At 34.2% G+C, this 19508-nt stretch overlaps 1 protein-coding gene across 2 annotated transcripts in view; it reads right to left on the minus strand.

Annotated features, from left to right (window-relative positions):
- Positions 1-19508, minus strand: part of GSK3B (glycogen synthase kinase 3 beta) — a 205123-nt gene that overhangs the window by 55113 nt on the left and 130502 nt on the right. For both annotated transcript variants that reach the window (XM_025874826.2, XM_025874830.2), the window contains exons 6-7: positions 18566-18672; positions 11078-11175 (exon numbers count right to left, since the gene is read on the minus strand). In XM_025874826.2, the coding sequence (XP_025730611.1) occupies positions 11078-11175; positions 18566-18672 (205 nt within the window). The remainder of the gene's footprint in view (positions 1-11077; positions 11176-18565; positions 18673-19508) is intronic.

The raw sequence follows: 19508 nt of genomic DNA on the forward strand, positions 1-19508 counted from the left end.
AAAAACTAGAAAACATGTCACTGAACTATTCTATTTAAAAATATCAGTATTCTAATGACATTGGAATCACTACATTTTCGCTCCTAGAAAACTGACAAAATGTCACTCCCTCTGGCATTTCCCTACAATTTGAAGGTTTTCCTTTTTAAACTCCACTAGGTAGGGGTGCCTGGGTGGCTCACTTAGTTAAGCATCTGCCTTCAGCTCAAGTCATGGTCTTGGGATCCTGGAATCAAGCCCCATGTCAGGGTCCCTGCTCAGCAGACTCCCTCTCCCTCTGCCCCTCTTCCCCACTTGGGTTCTCTCTCAAGTAAATGAGTAAAATCTTAAAAAAAAAATTCCACTACAATACTTATCTTTCAACATATGTAGATTTTATCAATTTCTACATCTTCCCTATAATATCTGATTGAAATTTTGTTATAAGAAACCCTTGTTTTTGTGGTGCAACGTTTCTCCCTTCCAAATTCCAAAAGGCAAGGAATAAAAAGCCATAACAACAGCAGCACGAATTTTTAAATCTCATTAGAATTTCATTGGAAAGGGCAGCAAGTGATCATGTTCTTTGAACACAACTAAACGATTTGGCGAGAGTATTCAGCCTAGGGAGAATGAACTAGTGTAGGAGGGTCCCTTTATGTGTTTATGTCCATGCACTTTTACACCATCTGTCACTTGTATCTGTCCCCCCCCACCCCGGCTTTCTGGGAGCCAAGCGATAGACGTATAAATATGAGAAGTCTTCTGGAGTCCTCTGCAAACTTACAGTCAGAGTTTATTGCCTTCCTTAAAATATGGTGGAAACAACAAAGTTACCTTATCAACAGTTCCATAGATAGGTGCCAGCATTCTTTTTTAAAAATAACATCTTTATTGAGATATATTTCATGTATCATGAAATTTACTCCTTTAAAGTATACAACTCAGTGGTTTGTTAGTATATTCCCAGAGGTGTACAACCATTACTGTCATCTAATTTGATAACATGTCCATCACCCCAAAATGAAAGGCTGTACTCAAGAACAATCACTTTCATTCCCACTCCTCCCAAGCTCCTGACAACCACTAACCTACTTTCTAACAGATCTAAACAGATCTGTTTATTTTGAACATTTCATATAAATGGAATTACACAACATGGAGCTTTTTGTGCTCGACATTTTCTTTATCCATTCATCAGATGATGGACATTTGAAATGTTTCCACTATTTAGCTATAAATAATGCTATGAACATTTGTGTATAAGTTTTTTTTCTTTTTTAAGATTTTATTTATTTATTTGACAGACAGAGACACAGCAAGAGAGGGAACACAAGCAGGGGGAGTGGGAGAGGGAGAAGCAGGCTTCCCACGGAGCAGGGAGCCTGATGCGGGGCTCGATCCCAGGACCCCGGGATCATGACCTGAGCTGAAGGCAGATGCTTAACGACTGAACCACCCAGGCGCCCCTGTGTATAAGTTTTTGTGTGGACATGTGTTTTCAATTTTCTGAGGTACAGACCTATGAATGGAATTGCTGGGTCATATGGTAATTCTATGATTAAATTTTAAACATATTTATGCAAACCATATTTGGTTTGCACCATTCTACAATCCCACCAGCAATGTATGAGGGTTTCAATTTCTCCATATCCTCACCAACACTAGTTATTGCTTGTCTTTTTATTCTAGCTATCCTAGTGAATGTGATATTCATTATGGTATTGATTTGCATTTCTCTAATGACTAAGGATGTTAAGCACCTTTTCTTGTGCTTCCTGGCCACCTGTATGTTTTTAAAGAAATGTTTATTCAGACCCTTTACCCATTATAAGTCTCTTATAATATATAGGATTTGTGAAAATTTTCTCCCGTTCTGTAGGTTTTTAACCGTTTGAAAGAGTTTTAAATTTTGATGAAGTTCAATGTATCTATTTTTTCTGTTATTGCTTGTGTCTTCTGTGTCATATCTAAGAAGTCACTGCTTAATTGAAAGTCACAAAGGTTTCCTTCTAAAAGTTTTACAGTTGTGGCTCTTGCCTTTAGGTCTTTGATCCATTTTGAGTTAATTTTTGTAACTTCATTCTTTTGCGTATGGATATTTAGTTCCAAGCTCTAAAAAGACTGTTCTTTCCCCACTGAATTGCCTTGGAACCCTTGTCATATGACCACAAATGTAAAGGTTTATTTCTGGACTCTCAATTCTAATTCACTGATCTACAGGGCTATGCTTGTGCCACTATGTCTTTTTTTCTCTTTCTCTTTTTAGCACGACTGACAAAATTATAAGACATATAAAGTGTATATCCTCGTGATTTGATGTACATATACATTGTGAAAGAATTCCCACCATCTAATTAATACATATATCACCACACATTTTTATAAATTTTTTTTTTGTGAGAACATTTAAGTTCTACTCCCTTAGGAAATTTCAATTAAATAATGAAGTGTTATTGACTATAGTTGTCATGTTTTACATCAGATCCTTAAGACCTTACTCATAGCTGAAAGTTTGTACCCTTTACTAACCTTTCCTCATTTCTCCCCACTCCCCAGCCCCTGGCAACCACTCTTCTACTCTCTATTTCTATGATTTTGACTTCTTTTTTTTAATTTTTTTATTTCACATATAAGTGATACCATGCGGTATTTGTCTTTTTCTGTCAGGCTTATCTCCATTAGGGTAATGCCCTCAAAGTCTAACCATGTTGTTGAAATGGCAGGATTTCCTTCTTTCTTATAGCCAAATACTACCCCATTGTATATGCATTTGTCTTGATTACTACAGTTACATAGTAAGTTTCTAAAATCAGAAGTACAATTCCTCCAGTTTCATTATTCTTTTTAAAGATTGCTTTGACTCTCATTATTTCTTGAATAAAATTTTATACTTGGAAATAAGTCCCCTCATTCCCCCCCAAAAAGGCAGCTATTGTTTTGATTAAGCAAACTGTTAAATGTAAGTAAAACAGTCATTCTTGGCTAACACATATTCACAGGAGTCGAAAGACCTTTTTTTCCTAGGTGAATCTCAACCGAAGTAGTATGCTCAACAAAGGAATATAAAAAGGAAAGGGGTGGCACCGGTATGTGTGGTGGGGGATGGCGGCAGGGGGAGATCAGAATCTCTTCAGTTAGGAAAAAAAAAACACTTTATTTTTCTAACTTTTAAAATATCACACCCTCTTTTGAGACATATATATATATATTTTAAAGATTTTATTTATTTGAGAGAGAGAGACAGAGTGAGTGAGAGAGAGCACAAGCTGGGGGAGAGGCAGAAGGAGAGGGAGAAGCGGACTCCCCACTGAGCAGGGAGCCCAATGCAGGGCTCAATCCCAGGACCCTGGGATCATGACCTGAGCTGAAGGCAGACGCTTAACCAACTGAGCACCCAGGCGCCCTGAGACATGTAAATATTTTATTCACGTATCACCCAACTCTCGCTTCCTTTGAGAATCACTAACACTATAGTGATTTTTTTCATGTTTTCTTTCTAGCATGTATATCAATAAAACAGTTTTTTATAAATATGATACAGCATTCAGTACACTTTCACAAACTATAATGACCCTCTCCAAGATTCCAGTGTTTCTTTATATTTTTCTCACTGCTCAACTGTTAAGAATCATTGCTCTCAAAATTTCTAACATTTTGCTAAAAAAAGGAAGCAGAGATTTCTCAGTAAACATTGGTCTTGAAATCAGGGTCTGGATTATGAATGCTGTTAACCTGACAGATTTCTGTCCCTGTCCCATTTCTCACCTGCCCCTTTACATACTTTACAGATTATGCCAAAGAAAAATAATATATTAAACCAGGGCCCTGAGATTAAGCAAATACACAAAAGAACTCAAAATGCAACTGTGCAAAAGAATGTGCAGTTGCTAAGTAAAGGGTACTTCTATCCCAAGATGAGTTATCCTATGAATGGTTTTTTGACAGAGATACTAAAATATGACCGTCAGTAAATTAGTTTTGAGGTGACAATGTCATGAACCTTCATTTGTGTGTAAAAATTTCTTTAGATAAAACATACTGGCAACTTATTAAATTATCTCACACTGCTTGTTTTGGGGAAAGTAAAGATTTCAAATGGATGTCATTCTCCAGTCAAAAGAGGAATTGGGTCACATTGCCAGGAAACCACTTTCCATACCTATGGTGTACAGAGATTTAACCAAGTATGAGTAAGTTACCGTACTGCCAGTAAAATTTCACAGTAGGAAGTTAAAACTGGTATTTCTTTTGGTCTATGGAAAATACTACTTAATGTAAAAATGCAGATGAGCAATTACATTAAAATAATTATTTAATGTCTCCTTTACCCACTTACTTTAAAAAATGCTGACATCGTATTTACTGTACAGTTACCAAAAAGTGTAACCACAGTACCTTGTACTATTATAGGGATATTTAACCTAGGGTTCCTGGATGAGCTTCAGAAAGCCCAAGAATCACCTGAAATTATATGTAAAATTCTGGTATGTATGCATTTTTCTGGAGGAGAGTCCATTGCTATAAACAGATTTTCAAAGTGGTCCATGATCCAAGTTATTAAAAATTGCTGCTCCAATCAGTAACAAATATGGAAAATTTAAATAATAAAAGAATGAATTAAGCAAATATTTTGTTTATAATTACATATACTATATATTACAAGTAAAAGTGTATACCACAATGTATAAGGGGGTATACTTACATGCTCTGGAAAGTGGAAAAAAGAGACAATTAAGTTTAATATATTGTTCCTGTAGTCTGTTACCAACACAAGAGCTCTTTAATATAAGAAATGTCACCAGGTAACATGATTAAACTCCAAATGCATGTTAGCAAGACACATCATGGATCCACCATCAAAAATCTTAGGAAAATAAGTATTTTTTATATTTATTAAATTCTGGTTTAATTAATACCTTAAAGCTCTTCTGAGAGACTATCTGATAGTGAAAATGTTAAGCCAGGAAAGGAGAATGTATGCATACAGGTGCTGAACAAGCCATAATATGGGGATAGGATAACTGAAAATCTAAAACATTTGCTAAACAAAGATAGTGAAAGTTAAGGTTGAGCTGTACTTGAAAGCAAAAAAATACACCATTATAACTTTGATTACTTTACATGATGCACAATTAGACCTAGTCCAAAGACATTTCAGTCTGATCTGGTATATTCATTACAATAAGATTTAGGGGCTTTTACCTTTAGTTTGTGATCACATTTTTTTTAACACTAATATATAATAAATATGGTTCAGTCAGTTATGGATATCAAGCTGACATAAGGATTGTATTTTTCCCCAGAGCTATAAAATTCTATAAGCAGAGGACACCAATTTACTAAAGAATCAGAATTTTTCTACCACCCAACCTCTCCCGGATATGGTGGTGGTGGTAATCATCATCATTTTCCTAGGATTAATATAAGGATTAAATGTGGTATTGTATGTCCAGTGCTTAGCTCTGTGCCTGATGCAAAGTCAAGTGTCAATGGGTGGCAGCTTTTGTGATTAGCAGTAGCTTCCCAATATTTGAAAATGCAGACTTTTGAGGAGCCAAGTAATCACTGATCTCTTTGTCTAAATTATATTATAAACAGCAATAAGTCAAACTGGAAGATCAGGAAAACAATTATTTAGACAAACATTTATAATAAAATGTGGCTCTCTTAACTTAGTATGTTTTTATTTGTCTGCTAACAAAAGATTCCAGCACAAAACAACTGAAAACATTTTTGTTTTCATAGTCTCTGTGACTGCTAAAAGATAAGACTGTTTGAAAAAAATCAGTATCACAGAACAATAAAAAGTGAAAATTCTCCCCTTTTCCTCTCTCCTTAATTCCACTCTCCACTGCTAACTCTTTTTTCTTCTAAATCTTTCTCTACTAATAGGCATCATAAGAAATGAAGACTATCTACTTAGCTGTAATAACATAATCAAAAGATTATTTGGATCTTACTGTTTCCTACTTTCAAATTCTTAAATAAAGCTTCTACTAAAAATAAGATTTTATTAGCTCTGACCTATGTAAGAGTTACCTAGGCAGATATTTAAATTGAGTAATTATTGCTAAGAGAAATTAAACAACAATTTAGTAAAGTTGTTTTACAAAATAAATTAACGTTAATTGCCTTATAACAATTTTATTACTACAAATAATTTAAGTATCTATATGTTTAATGTCATGTTTTTCTAAAAGAGATATATCCAAATCTAAAACTTATGGAAGCTATACTGAAATTCTATCATCAGGAGGTGGGACTCTGACTAATTCTGCTCTAAAACCTTTCCATTAGAAAGCAATGGTCAAATTATTACTAAGCATAAGTAAATGTTTATGGAATAAATAAAGGCTATCTCTAGGCACACTAATTAATTTAAAAATTGAAATTCTACCAAAAAATTGGCTTCTTTCAAACTTTTAGTTTTGTGTTATTTTAATCCAGAAACTGAACTTTGCACTGAATTCACCTTTCCTTACTTGAACTTCGTATTTTAGAATTTGGAGGGGGGAAAAGAAACTACTAGTAAAATTTACAGCATTCCCAGGTCCAGAGCTTCATAGAGTGCTTCAGCTTCAATTCATTTGGGAAATACAGGGTACATTTGTCATTTATATAAGTTAATGATCAAATCTTTGAGAAGTCAAATATATCATGTAATTTCTCTTCAAGGTAACATTTTACCTTGGTAATGCTATTCTTCTCCATATCAATTATGTAATTCAGAATACAATCATATATCTATATATAGAATCTATATAGTCATTTTCAAAGATCACTTAGTCAAAATATACTTCTTGTGAGAAATGGATTATTTAGTAAAAAAGTCTACAAAACAGATGGCATTTCTGTTTAAACATATATATGCACAGAAAAGGATATAAAAATATTTATAGAAGTTATTTTTTATGATGGGCCAGAACAGTGACTGTTTTTGTTCTTTTCCTTATAGTTGTATGCCTGTGTTTTCTCTGTCTTCTGAACCGAGCATAGAAAATACAGCATAATTATTAAAAAAAAAAAGTTATTGTCATTAAAAAAAACAAAACTACCTCCGTCAAGTCTTCAGAATACTTTTTTCTAAATAACTATATTGCTATGACTGATAACAGAGGTGCCATGGGACAATGCTATGTCACCAAACCTATGTTTGTGAAACTCCTGGTACAGGGTCTCCCAAAATACTGTATTTTTCATCAGATATCTGAAACAACATCAGATATTTCTTGAAGTTATTTTGACTAGTATTTTAAGGAACAATTTAAGAAAAAAATCTTATTTGAGAAGTCCCCGGCATAATGAAATCCTGATCTAACAATCAACTTCAGAAAGTTTAGTGTACACTTCATGCTTACAAATGACTTTTCAAGACTTTCAGTTCCATTCTGCTTTATACTTTTAACTTATTTGACGATAACATAATTGGATTTATCCTAAATATTTTGCAAAAGTCTTCTTACTAGAGGGTAGGGAGTTGGAGTTAAAAAGGTTGGTTAGAATGAGATGAAGTTAGCTCAGTTATAAAACTGTGTTACTCATGCTAAAAATTATTGGCAGGGACATCTGAGTCAATAAAATTTAATGAACAACATATACAACAATCACAACTTTCCTTATTAATTCCTAGGTAATTCCAAATTCATGAACGAACAATGATTGTCTTGCAGCTTAATTCAATTTAAATCTTTATTGGAAACTATTCTGGTGCCCTTGGATAATGAAACACAATAATAAAGAAAGTCCCTGCTCAGAAAGTTTATGAAGTAATGAGGCAAGTCTACCACATATAAAATACTTGAAGTCTGCTGGATGATTGTTCATTTTTTGCATAAACTCAGATTCAGAGAGAAGAATTTACTGGGGGGTTCAGCTACCTCCAGATACTCCAAAGGAATCCCCATGAAATTTTAAAGGGAGAAAGTAGCAGAAAATAATAGGTTTTCATGGATTCCCTAATTACTATTACCTCAAAAAAAACTGAGAATTGAATTGGGCACCTAACAAGACCACATTTCAGGTAAAATTCAAATCTATTCTTGAACTCCTGATTAGCATAATGACAGTATTTGTTTAAAATGAAAAGTGTGTTTAGTAATCCTTAACTTTGAAAGCTAACCTAGACAACTTCTTTTCTAATTTACAACTTAGATCAGGAAAACTAGAACAGTGACATCAGAATTAGTTATGAATTTTTATTTCACTGAAACATCACAGATATTAAATATTTAGGGAACAGAAATACAGGATCAACAAGGTATTAGAACTATATTAAACACATACACAAAATCTGTACAAAGTTTATTAACCTCCATGCAATAGGATTTAGAGTCATGCTACTCACACACACCACAACACAATGTCTATTAATCTCAATGTAATGTATAAACTTCAGGTCACCAAACGGGTGGCAAACTAATACTGGAATTTCATTTATTCTGAGCAGTTACGCTTAAAACTGTAAAACAGATCAAGAAGCTGGATATTCCAAAGTGCTCTGGGATCCTAATTCTCTTATTTCATATCACCTTCAAAACGTACAGACAGTGATCCTGGAACTACAGCAGGGTCGTGACTATGTTTCTTACATATAAATGCAAGATGACAAGATAACACATGAATGAAAAGAGTGTTTTTAGAGTTGACCTACTACTACAAATTGATCATGGACAACTTACAACAAATAAGCCCTGAATGAAAATGTAGTTTTAAACCATCAATAACAAACTGATAGTTTCTACTATTAAGTACAAACCAAGGAGAAAACTGAATTAAAAGGACTGTAATAGTGGTGGTGCAAAAAGCTCAAGATATAAAGGTATGTAAGATATGATGGCAAATATGAGATAGAGACTTCTCACAGATGGCTACTTAGCTTCATGAGTAATTTCATTTGTATCATGTATGAACTGAAATTAATGACAAACAATAAATCATCACAAAGTTCTAAACTATAATCCACAGAAAAGCAACATAATTCTAATAAGCTAAACATAAATGGCAAATAGAATAGCAATATGCCCAGAGAATTATAGTTTGGTGAGCTCAAGTACATCAGGTGAAAGCCTGCGGATTAAAGAAATTCTGAATTTCAAACTATGGCCCAATCTCCTGTTTTTGTTGGGCCTATGAACTAAGAATTGATTTTACAGATAATAATTTGCAATCAATTTGATGATAGAGAATACTAACTGAATCCTAATGAAAAGAAATCTTACAGCCTCCCTCCAAGGTATTCCAATCTTTTAATTAGTAGATCTGTATTAAAAAAATTTGTACTCATTATATTTTTAATTTCCTCAATGAAAAATTTGCAGAAATTTGTTTTCTCTTGTTGCACATCTCTATGACATCCTTGATTTGTGTTTTAGCCCACGAAGCCTAAAATATTTTATCTAGCCCTCTGAAGAAAAAGTCTGCCAACCCTTGTATTACAATATTAATTTAAATAATGGGGAACGGGCTTTTAGGAAACCAAATGACCAAACTATTTGAACTTAGATCTGAGTGTAGTGTGGGAATCAGAAAGTAGATCTGATGGACAAAGGTTAAGTTTAATTTGAAACTAAAAGATGGTTACCCCAAAAAGACTGCAAATACCAGAGGTCTCAGGTGCAAATCATAAAAAAATCATATGGATAGTGAGGAAGATTTTTGATCACACACTGGTCTTTTCAACCATACTTGCACACATTAGTATTTAGCAAAATTGACTTACCAAAAGTAACATATTTTTATAGAATGAAGTACAAGGAGCTTTAAGTAACATAATCATAGTCCTGTGTACAACTGATAAAAGCTACTGAGGAGTTATGGCTCAGCAAAGAAAAATTAAATTCAAGGTGTCTAGGTACAGAGCAGAATGAATCCCAAAGTAGCGTTTTGATGTTGGAAGTATTTAAGGAAAACACTGGAAATCCATCTGTCAGGACTATAACTAAGATGGTTCTTTCACTGTTCGGAGAATTGGACTACAGAACCTCTAAGGAGATTTTCAATTTTACATTTCTAAGAAATATTTAGAAAATCAAGACTAAAACCCAGAAGACAGCAGGTGTTGTTGCTCTGGACAAACTGTAACCTTAGAATGAAGCAATCTAGTGGTCATAATATACAGACACTAGATTTTTTTTTTTTTAAGGGGGTGGGAACTTTAAGGTCTCAAATATTAAAAACTTTTAAAAATTATATTTAAAAAATCATTTAAAATCTCAGCCTTAGTGTTCTTAAGTGACAATATTAATTCCAAGGTAATAATATTTTAAATCTGCTGTTGTTAATATGTTAAGAAAAAAGAAAAAGAAGAAGACAACAGGAGGGGAAGGATGAAGGGGAGTAAGTCGGAGGGGGACACGAACCATGAGAGACGATGGACTCTGAAAAACAAACTGAGGGTTCTAGAGGGGAGGAGGGAGGGGGGATGGGTTAGCCTGGTGATGGGTATTAAAGAGGGCACATTCTGCGTGGAGCACTGGGTGTTATGCACAAACAATGAATCATGGAACACTACATCAAGAACTAATGATGTAATGTATGGTGATTAACATAACAAAAAAATTTTTAAAAATCTGCTGTTGTTAATAAAAGTGCTGATAAGATCTAATAAATAAAATTGTATTAAATCCTAAGTCAATATTCTGCTTCTATCAGTGGTCTGCTTGTACAAGTAGATACTCATTCTTTCATTTTACAAATATTTATATATTGAAAAATATAAGCATCATGTGCTCAGCAGAATATTAGGAGCAGACATTAGGAGAAGACATACTGAGCAAAAATACACATGGTTTGTGCTTTTATTTGGTTTATATACATTCTAGTGATCTTATGGCTTTTAAGTACTTTAAATAACAAATATATCCATTCTTTTGCATCAGATATCTAAAATACCTTTTATAGGATCCATATAACAGAAGAGTTAACTCAATTCGAAACCAAAAGGCTGTGTTCTTATACCTCCTCTATAGCTGACCTTTTATGTGATCTTGGATTAATTTCTCCATTTTTCAAGTTTTTCATGCGTGTGGGTGATACGGATTCTTAGAATAACAATAAAATTCACTGCAGTTCAAAAATTCTGATTCAAACTTCTCACCTTGATTATTTCCACCAACTGATCCACACCACTGTCCCCTGGAAATATTGGTTGTCCTAGCAACAGCTCAGCCAACACACAGCCTGCAGACCATACATCTGTAAAGAAAACAAGAGTTACTAATGCCTGTAGCCTAAGTTGCATTGAAAACTACTTGTATACATTTCCTAATTTTACTTTGATCACAGAGCAAATATCACAAGCAAAAAACTGTACAACCCAAAACTGAGGGAAGAAAGTCATCAAATTATCCCTAAAGTGTTAAACTTACCAAAGAAGAAACAAGGCCAATAAGAAAATTCCAACAAAGGGTTAAGTCCATTTAATTATCAAATATCAGGTGTTCAAATCTTCAACAACCAAGACAGGGGATTATAGCACCAAAACATAGGGCATGATTATCTAATCATACCTTAAAATAAGTCAAAGTGATAAAACCTCTGTACATTGGCAGTCCTTACAAAATAGGCACAAAAAGGTTCAATATCTAAACATAGAGTTTTAAGCCAATGCAAATTCTTTTTTTTAAATTTTATTTTTATTATGTTATGTTAGTCACCATTCATTATATCATTAATTTTTGATGTAGTGTTCCATGATTCATTGTTTGCATATAACACCCAGTGCTCCATTTAATACGTGCCCTCCTTAATACCCATCACAGGGCTAACACATGCCCCCACCCTCCTCCCCTCTAAAACCCTCAGTTTGTTTCTCAGAGTCCATAGTCTCTCATGGTTCATCTCCCCTTCCAGTTCCCCCCCTTCATTTTTCCCTTCCTACTATCTTTTTTTTTTTTTTTTAACATATAATGTATTATTTGTTTCAGAGGTACAGGTCTGTGATTTATCAGTCTTACACAATTCACAGCACTCAACATAGCACATATCCTCCCCAATGTCTATCACCCAACCACCCCAACCCTCCCACCCCCCACCACTCCAGCAACCCTCAGTTTTGTTTCCTGAGATTAAGAATTCCTCATATCAGTGAGATCATATGATACTTGTCTTTCTCTAATTGATTTATTTCACTTAGCATAATACCCTCTAGTTTCCAACCACGTCATTGCAAATGGCAAGACACACACCAATTTATCTTCCAATGATCTATGTGTCTCTTTTTATACCAGTACCATACTGTCTTGATGATTAAAGAGCTTGAAGTCCGGAATTGTGATGCCACCAGCTTTGCTTTTCTTTTTCAATATTCCTCTGGCTATTCGGGGTCTTTTCTGGTTCCATACAAATTTTAGGATTATTTGTTCCATTTCTTTGAAAAAAGTGGATGGTATTTTGATAGAGATTGCATTAAATGTGTACACTGCTCTAGGTAACATTGACATCTTCACAATATTTATCTTTCAATCCATGAGCATGGAATGTTTTTCTATTTCTTTGTGTCTTCCTCAATTTCTTTCATGAGTATTCTATAGTTTTCTGAGTATAGATTCTTTGCCTCTTCGGTTAGATTTACTCCTAGGTATCTTATGGTTTTGGGTGCAATTGTAAATGGGATCGACTCCTTAATTTCTCTTTCTTCTGTCCTGTTGTTGGTGTATAGAAATGCAACTGATTTCTGTGCGTTGATTTTATATCCTGCCACTTTACTGAATTCCTGTATGAGTTCTAGCAGTTTTGGGGTGGAGTCTTTTGGGTTTTCCACCTAAAGTATCATATCATCTGCAAAGAGTGAGAGTTTGACTTGTTTGTTGATTCAGATGCCTTTTATTTCTTTTTGTTGTCTGATTGCTGTGGCTAGGACTTCTAGTACTATGATGAATAGCAGTGGTGACAGTGGACATCCCTGTCGTGTTCCTGACTGTAGGGGAAAAGCTCTCAGTTTTTCCCTACTGAGAATGATATTCGCTGTGGGTTTTTCATAGATGGCTTTTATGATATTGAGGTATGTATCCTCTATCCCTACACTGTGAAGAGTTTTAATCAAGAAAGGATGCTGTACTTTGTCAAATGCTTTTTCTGCAATGCAAATTCTGATAAAAAAATTTAAGCCTTAAATGGTTGGCTTTTGTGTTATAGTATGATTGATGGAGAAATGTATTATATAAATATATTATCATTTTTAAATGCAAAGACAGAGGAATAAATTTTATTTCACAAATCCAAAAGAATAGAAAAGGAAGGAAAACTTTCAAACTCATTCTATGAGGCCAGCACTATCCTGATACCAAAACCACATAAAGACTACAATAAAAAAGAGAACTACAGGACAAGATCCCTGATGAACATGGATATAAAAATTCTCAATGAAATACTAGCAAACTGAATCCAACAATACATTAAAAAAATAATTCACCACATTCAAGTGAGATTTATTCCTGGGTTGCAAGTATGGTTCAATATTCACAAATTAATCAACTTGATACACTACATTAGTAAAAGAAAGGATAAGAACCATATGATCATTTCAATAGATGCAGCAAAAGTATGTGACAATATGTAACATCCATTCATGATAAAAACTCTCAATAAAGTAGGTTTAGAGGGATCATACCTCACACAATATAGGCCCTATATGAAAAACCCACAGCTTTTCCCCTATGTTGAAGAACAAGACAGGGATATCCACTCTCACCACCGGTATTTAACATAGCACTGGAAGTCCTAACCATAGCAATCAGACAACAAAAAGAAATAAAAGGCATCCACATTGGCAAGGAAGAACTAAAACTTTAATTATTTGCAGATGACATGATACTCTATATAGAAAACCTGAAAGATTCCACTAAAAAGTGCTAGAACTGATGAAGTGAATTCAGTAAACTCACAGGATAAAAAAAATCAATGTACCACAATCTGTTGCATTTTTATGCACCAATAATGAAGGAGCAGAAAGAGAAATTAAGGAACCAGTCCCATTTACAATTGCTCTAAAAACCAGAAGAATAAAACTAACTAAAGATGTAAAGGATCTGAAGCCCGAAAACTGTAAAACACTGAGGAAAGAAACTGAAGATGACACAAAGAAAAGGAAAAACATCCCATGCTCATGGATCAGAAGAACAAATACTGGTGAAATGTCCATACTACCCAAATCAACATTTAATGCAATCCCTATCAAAATACCACCAGCATTTTTCACAGAGCCAGAACAAACAATCCTAAAACTTGTAGGGACCACAAAAGACCCCAAATAGCCAAAGCAAACTTGAAAAAGAAAAGCAAAGCTAAAGACATCACAATTCCGACTTTAAGTTATATTACAAAGCTGTAGTGATCAAAACAGTATGGTACTGCCACAAAAATAGACACATAAATCAACAGAACAAAAAACCCAGAAATGAACCCACAACTATATGGTTAATTATCCTCGACAAAGCAGGAAAGAATATCCAACGAGAAAAAAATGGTCTCTTCAACAAATGCTGTTGGGAAAACTAGAGAGCAACATGCAGAAGTATGAAACTGGATTTTCTTACATCAAACACAAAAATAAATTCTAAATGGATTAAAGATCTAAATGTGAGACCTGAAACCATAAAAATCCTAGAGAAGAACATAGGTAGTGTAAAATTAAAACATTTTAAGGAAAAAAAACAAAACAAATAACTCATTTTTAAGTCAAAGTGGAAACCTCAATCCTGAGAGTAAACTTTTAAAATAATTTAATTAGTTTTAATAATTTATAAATAAATTTAATTAATTAAAAAATAATCTAAAGTATACAATCCTGGCTTACCCAAGATAGTCCTGGTTTAGATTTATTATCCTGGGATAATCACTAATAACATCCTCTTTCTCTTTAAAAGTATTACCAAATAAGTTAAATTATATGGCCAATCTATTTATAGCCCACCATTAAGACTTTCTGCAAGGAAAAAGCTAATTTGCAGTTTCTGGATGCCTGAGATTCCTGGGTTTTGTATGAACCAACAATCAAGAGCTTTAGAAGATGAGCATAAATCTTTGCTGGGCTTTCTCATCTACCAGTCAGAAAGGAGGATAATGGTGAATGGCATGGGGTCAACAAATAATTTAAGAGGTCTGATATGGTGAGATGCACTATCAAGAGGGATTAGAAATCCCTGCTCCAGTGACTAACTTTTTACTGACAGAGGAAAATAATGACAAAAAATTTATTTAAGAAATTCAAGTTGATTTTGTCCAGTTCCAAGCAATGATAACCAAGACACCTATTTTGCAAACACTGACCAAAAAGAGCCCTCCTTGATATACTAGGTAATTGCTAAATGAAGCAAATATCAAAACCTGCTAAGAAAACTTTACTTCTCTCAAAGCCAAGTAATACTAACTCTTAAGATGGAAGTGGAAAAGATATATATATTCATTAACATAAAGGCTTTATTTTGATCTAAGTTTAAAAATAGCCTTGGGCGCCTGGGTGGCTCAGTTGGTTAAGCGATTGCCTTCAGCTCAGGTCATGATCCTGGAGTCCCTGGATCGGGTCCCGCATCGGGCTCCCCACTCAGCGGGGAGTCTGCTTCTCCCTCTGACCCTCCCCCCTCTCATGTGCTCTCTCTCTCTCATTCTCTCTGTCTCAAATAAATAAATAAAATCTTAAAAAAAATAAAAAAATAAAAAATAAAAATAGCCTTTACCTACCCAATTAGAAGGAAGGTAATATGTACTCATTTCTTTATAATAGAGAATAATTCATCTCAGAATACAAGGCTGGAAAAACTGCAGGGAAATAATTAAATTTTCATTAAAAAACCATGGGAAATACTTTCTTAGCCTGGATTTAGGTACAAATATGGGAGACAAGGAGTAAACCATTAAGGAATACTATTGTTTAGTAGTTGCCACAGACTAATAATCCTAAAATTCAGGTGGCAACTATACCAGTGGTCCCCAATGTTAACTCAGGCAAACTACCAAAATCAAGGTATTTATCATTCACTTTCTGGGAGATATCAAAATCTTTTCTGTTCATACTAAATGGGACAAACGAATGATATTCTCCAAATAGACTAAAACAGGAGGTATAATAAAATAAGCACTTTGGTCCACTGACTTATCTGGTTATCTGGGGATTTCAACCAAAATAGTGTTCTGCTTCATACTTAACTCTAATTCCTGGTAAAAGTGATCTTTCAAGACCATTTAGTTTAACATATTTAATTCACAAATAAGGAAATTAAGGCACAATAAAGATCAGGGACTTGCCCAAAGTAAAGGTACTGAATAACAGAGCTAGGCCTGGAACCCAATTTCAATTCCTAATCAAGACACCACTATCTTGAATAAATGCCTCATTGTCAGAGAATAACTAACTGCTTCTTCAAGGGTCTATAAACTCAATTCTTCGTCCTGAAGAAGCCATTTGTTCTCTGCCATTTCTCAGTAAGACAATATAATCAGAGCCATCAGCCTGAGCTCTGGTTATATCCAAACAGGACAATAATCTACTCAGAACCAGCTACTCTTTCATTTCAAACATCACTGTTAAAAATATTTCTAAAATGTATCTGCATTAGTACACTTCTAAATACTTTTGTTTCTGTCTGTCTATAAATCATCCAGAGTCATGAGAGGAAATATCCAGGTCTAAAAAGGGAGGTCAAATCCAGGCTTATTAAGGGTTCAAAAGACCAACGTTGAATCAGTGGCATATGGTGAGTCCTAAGCCTAGAAAGTCAGAATCTGGCATTAGCCATACAAAGGAGGTTACTGGAAATCAGGCACTCATAATATCCACAGAAGTGATTCCTAATAGAGAAAATGGACTAAAATGCCCATCTTTTGCTAGATGATTCCAAAGAACTGCTAAGGCACATGGACATTTATAGAAGTAATGCACTCTTAAGCAGGTCACGAGTTTTTTTATACATGCCTTATTAATGTGTCAGATGATATGGTCATGACTTTTTTAAAAGAAGCAAACTGCAGTTATTTTAGGTGACCCTGGCACAACTCATCCCAATATCGGGTATGCAGATGATCAGTATCATATACTTGAATAAAATATAAAGCAGCTGAAAAATCCAATGATATTTCCAAATATAAAGGGCTGAAATTTGCTCTTGCGGAGAGTCAACAAATAGCATGAAATGAATACCAACTTCCATTTCTATAGTACTTTCACTAATATTTTATTTAATCTTCACAGCCACTCAGAAAGGTAGGTAGAACTATTAGCAATCTCCACTTCATAGCTTAGCTAAGCAGTAACAAACCTAGAACTCAAATCTAGTTCTACTCCAACCAAAATACCCTTTTTGCTATTTCTCATTTGTCCCTTAACATAGGCCATGTAACAGCCATGATGAAACTTTCAGCATTACACACACACACACACACACACACACACACACACACACACACGAGATTATACCCTCTATCTTCCAGTGAAGCAGTTCTCAAAGTATGGTCTGCAGAGCCCTGGGCCTCCTGGACCTTTTTAGAGGTCCTAACGGGTAAAACTATTCTCATAAGAATACTAAGATATTATCTACTTTTTTCACTGTGTTGATATTTGCACTAATGGTGCAAAAGAAATGATGGGTAAAACTGTGGGTCCCTTGGCACAAATCAAATTGCTCTTTGGCATTTTGTCCTTTAGGCAAAATAAAAATGGTAATGCGTTTCTGTTTAGAGGCCTGTGTTCATATCAGGTAATTTCCACTTGTATTAAAAGACAAAAACTGTCCACATTCTGCTTTTTCTTAGTGTTCTGTAACCATGGTTGTTCTTTCTGGTTGGTTGGTTTGGTATTTGCATGCTCTTGTTTCTGTTTTTGGACTAAAGGATTCTTTTCAGAAACAGTAAATAACAATAAAATAATTCTGACCTCCACCTGTACACCTAGCCTAAGGTTGCTCCTCCATTCTTAGCTTTACTATTCATGCGCAGCTGATAGTACTATGTTCACTTCTGTTAGTGGGCTAAAATGGGGTAAAAGAGGAGGTCATTGAAGACTGAAGCAAATCATCCCTATTCAATTTGTGTTATCACTAAAGATCTTTTGTGAAGACTTCTACAGAATCAGTGGGTTTAGCCACTGATTTTTGTTGTTTTTTATGACGTGACTTAAAAGTAAATAACCAACTGGGACAGCATAGTAGAAATGTCAACAACATGGCCATCCTATCATTTTCATCATCAATGTCATGGATGCAAATTCTCCAACTATTGATCAAGCTCAGAAGTTAGTACTTCAGGAGAATTAAAATTTTAAAAAAGAAAAGATACACTTAGGATTTATTTGAAATTTTAAGTTAAAAACAAATGTAATCATAGTGGAACCATGCAATTATAAAGGAATAGCTTTATTATTCTCCCAAAAAATCCCAGAAACCTTAATATAAAATAGTAAATATCCTTAAATTCTGGAAGTTGACATTTAAAATACTCTACACATTTTTGCACATGAGTCTTTAAGGAGAAACAGACTTTAGGTCATTCCTATTTTTATAGTTAAGTGAAAGTAGATGTTAGTAATACCAAATTACTAAAAATAAGATGTAATAAATAATTACAAGCCATTATATTCATATTCAGTACTTACCTATACTAGAGGTATAATCAGTGGCTCCAAAGATCAACTCTGGTGCCCTATAGTACCGAGAACAGATATACGAAACATTGGGTTCTCCTCGGACCAGCTGCTTTGCACTAACAAAAAAAAATAAAAAGCGTAAGTTTTTTAAACTAAGTGTAAACCTTAAAAGAACTTAAACTACCATTGACAACACTGAACATTTATCTAAGATTCACACAATTAAATCACACAACATGCAAAAAAGAAAAATATGAACCATAACTACCTGGCAAAAGAAACTTAAAATTTTAATGTAATAGTAATTAAAACAAACAAACAGTAGCTTTTAAAGAATGCATTTGTCAACTCTCACCTAAGGAAAAAGAGACAGAAAGTCATAAAAGGACAAACGCTGAACTTCTTGTTATCCTCTGTTCCTTGAATACTACCTCTCAAATACAAAGAAGGAAGGGCAGGAAAAGTAGGAAGTACCTCCACCCACCAAAAAGCATAGTAACGGATTGTAAGAATGAATACTTCTTACCCGAGTTTTTTTTTTTTTTTAACAGAAACTGATTTATAATTTGACTTTATAGTTGATTTATAATTTGACTTCTGCATCAGAGTAAATATCCCAAGGCTTACCCAATCTACTTTCTTTTTCCACTATGTTGGTCACTTTATTAACTGTCTAAATATTCATTACCCAATAATAAGATAGGTCCTCCCCTGTAGGTCAGAGATGATTCACAGCCTCTGAATTCTAACTGTGCTGTGGTAAATTTAGTTACATGTTCTCTAATCCAACTTTTCTTCAAAATACTTTGTGGCATGTATTTTAAACATTAAAGTAAGTTAAAATTTGTTTCTTTTGAGATGTCTCTCAAGATAATTTAAAGATACACTGAAATAAACTCCTGTAGAAGCTAACTACTTTGGCATATGAGGACAGCAAAGATAAATACAGGCA

Source organism: Callorhinus ursinus, unplaced genomic scaffold (genome assembly GCF_003265705.2).
Source record: "Callorhinus ursinus isolate GAN/ISIS: 27379988/994484 unplaced genomic scaffold, GSC_fseal_2.0 scaffold1, whole genome shotgun sequence".
Lineage (NCBI taxonomy): Eukaryota > Metazoa > Chordata > Mammalia > Carnivora > Otariidae > Callorhinus > Callorhinus ursinus.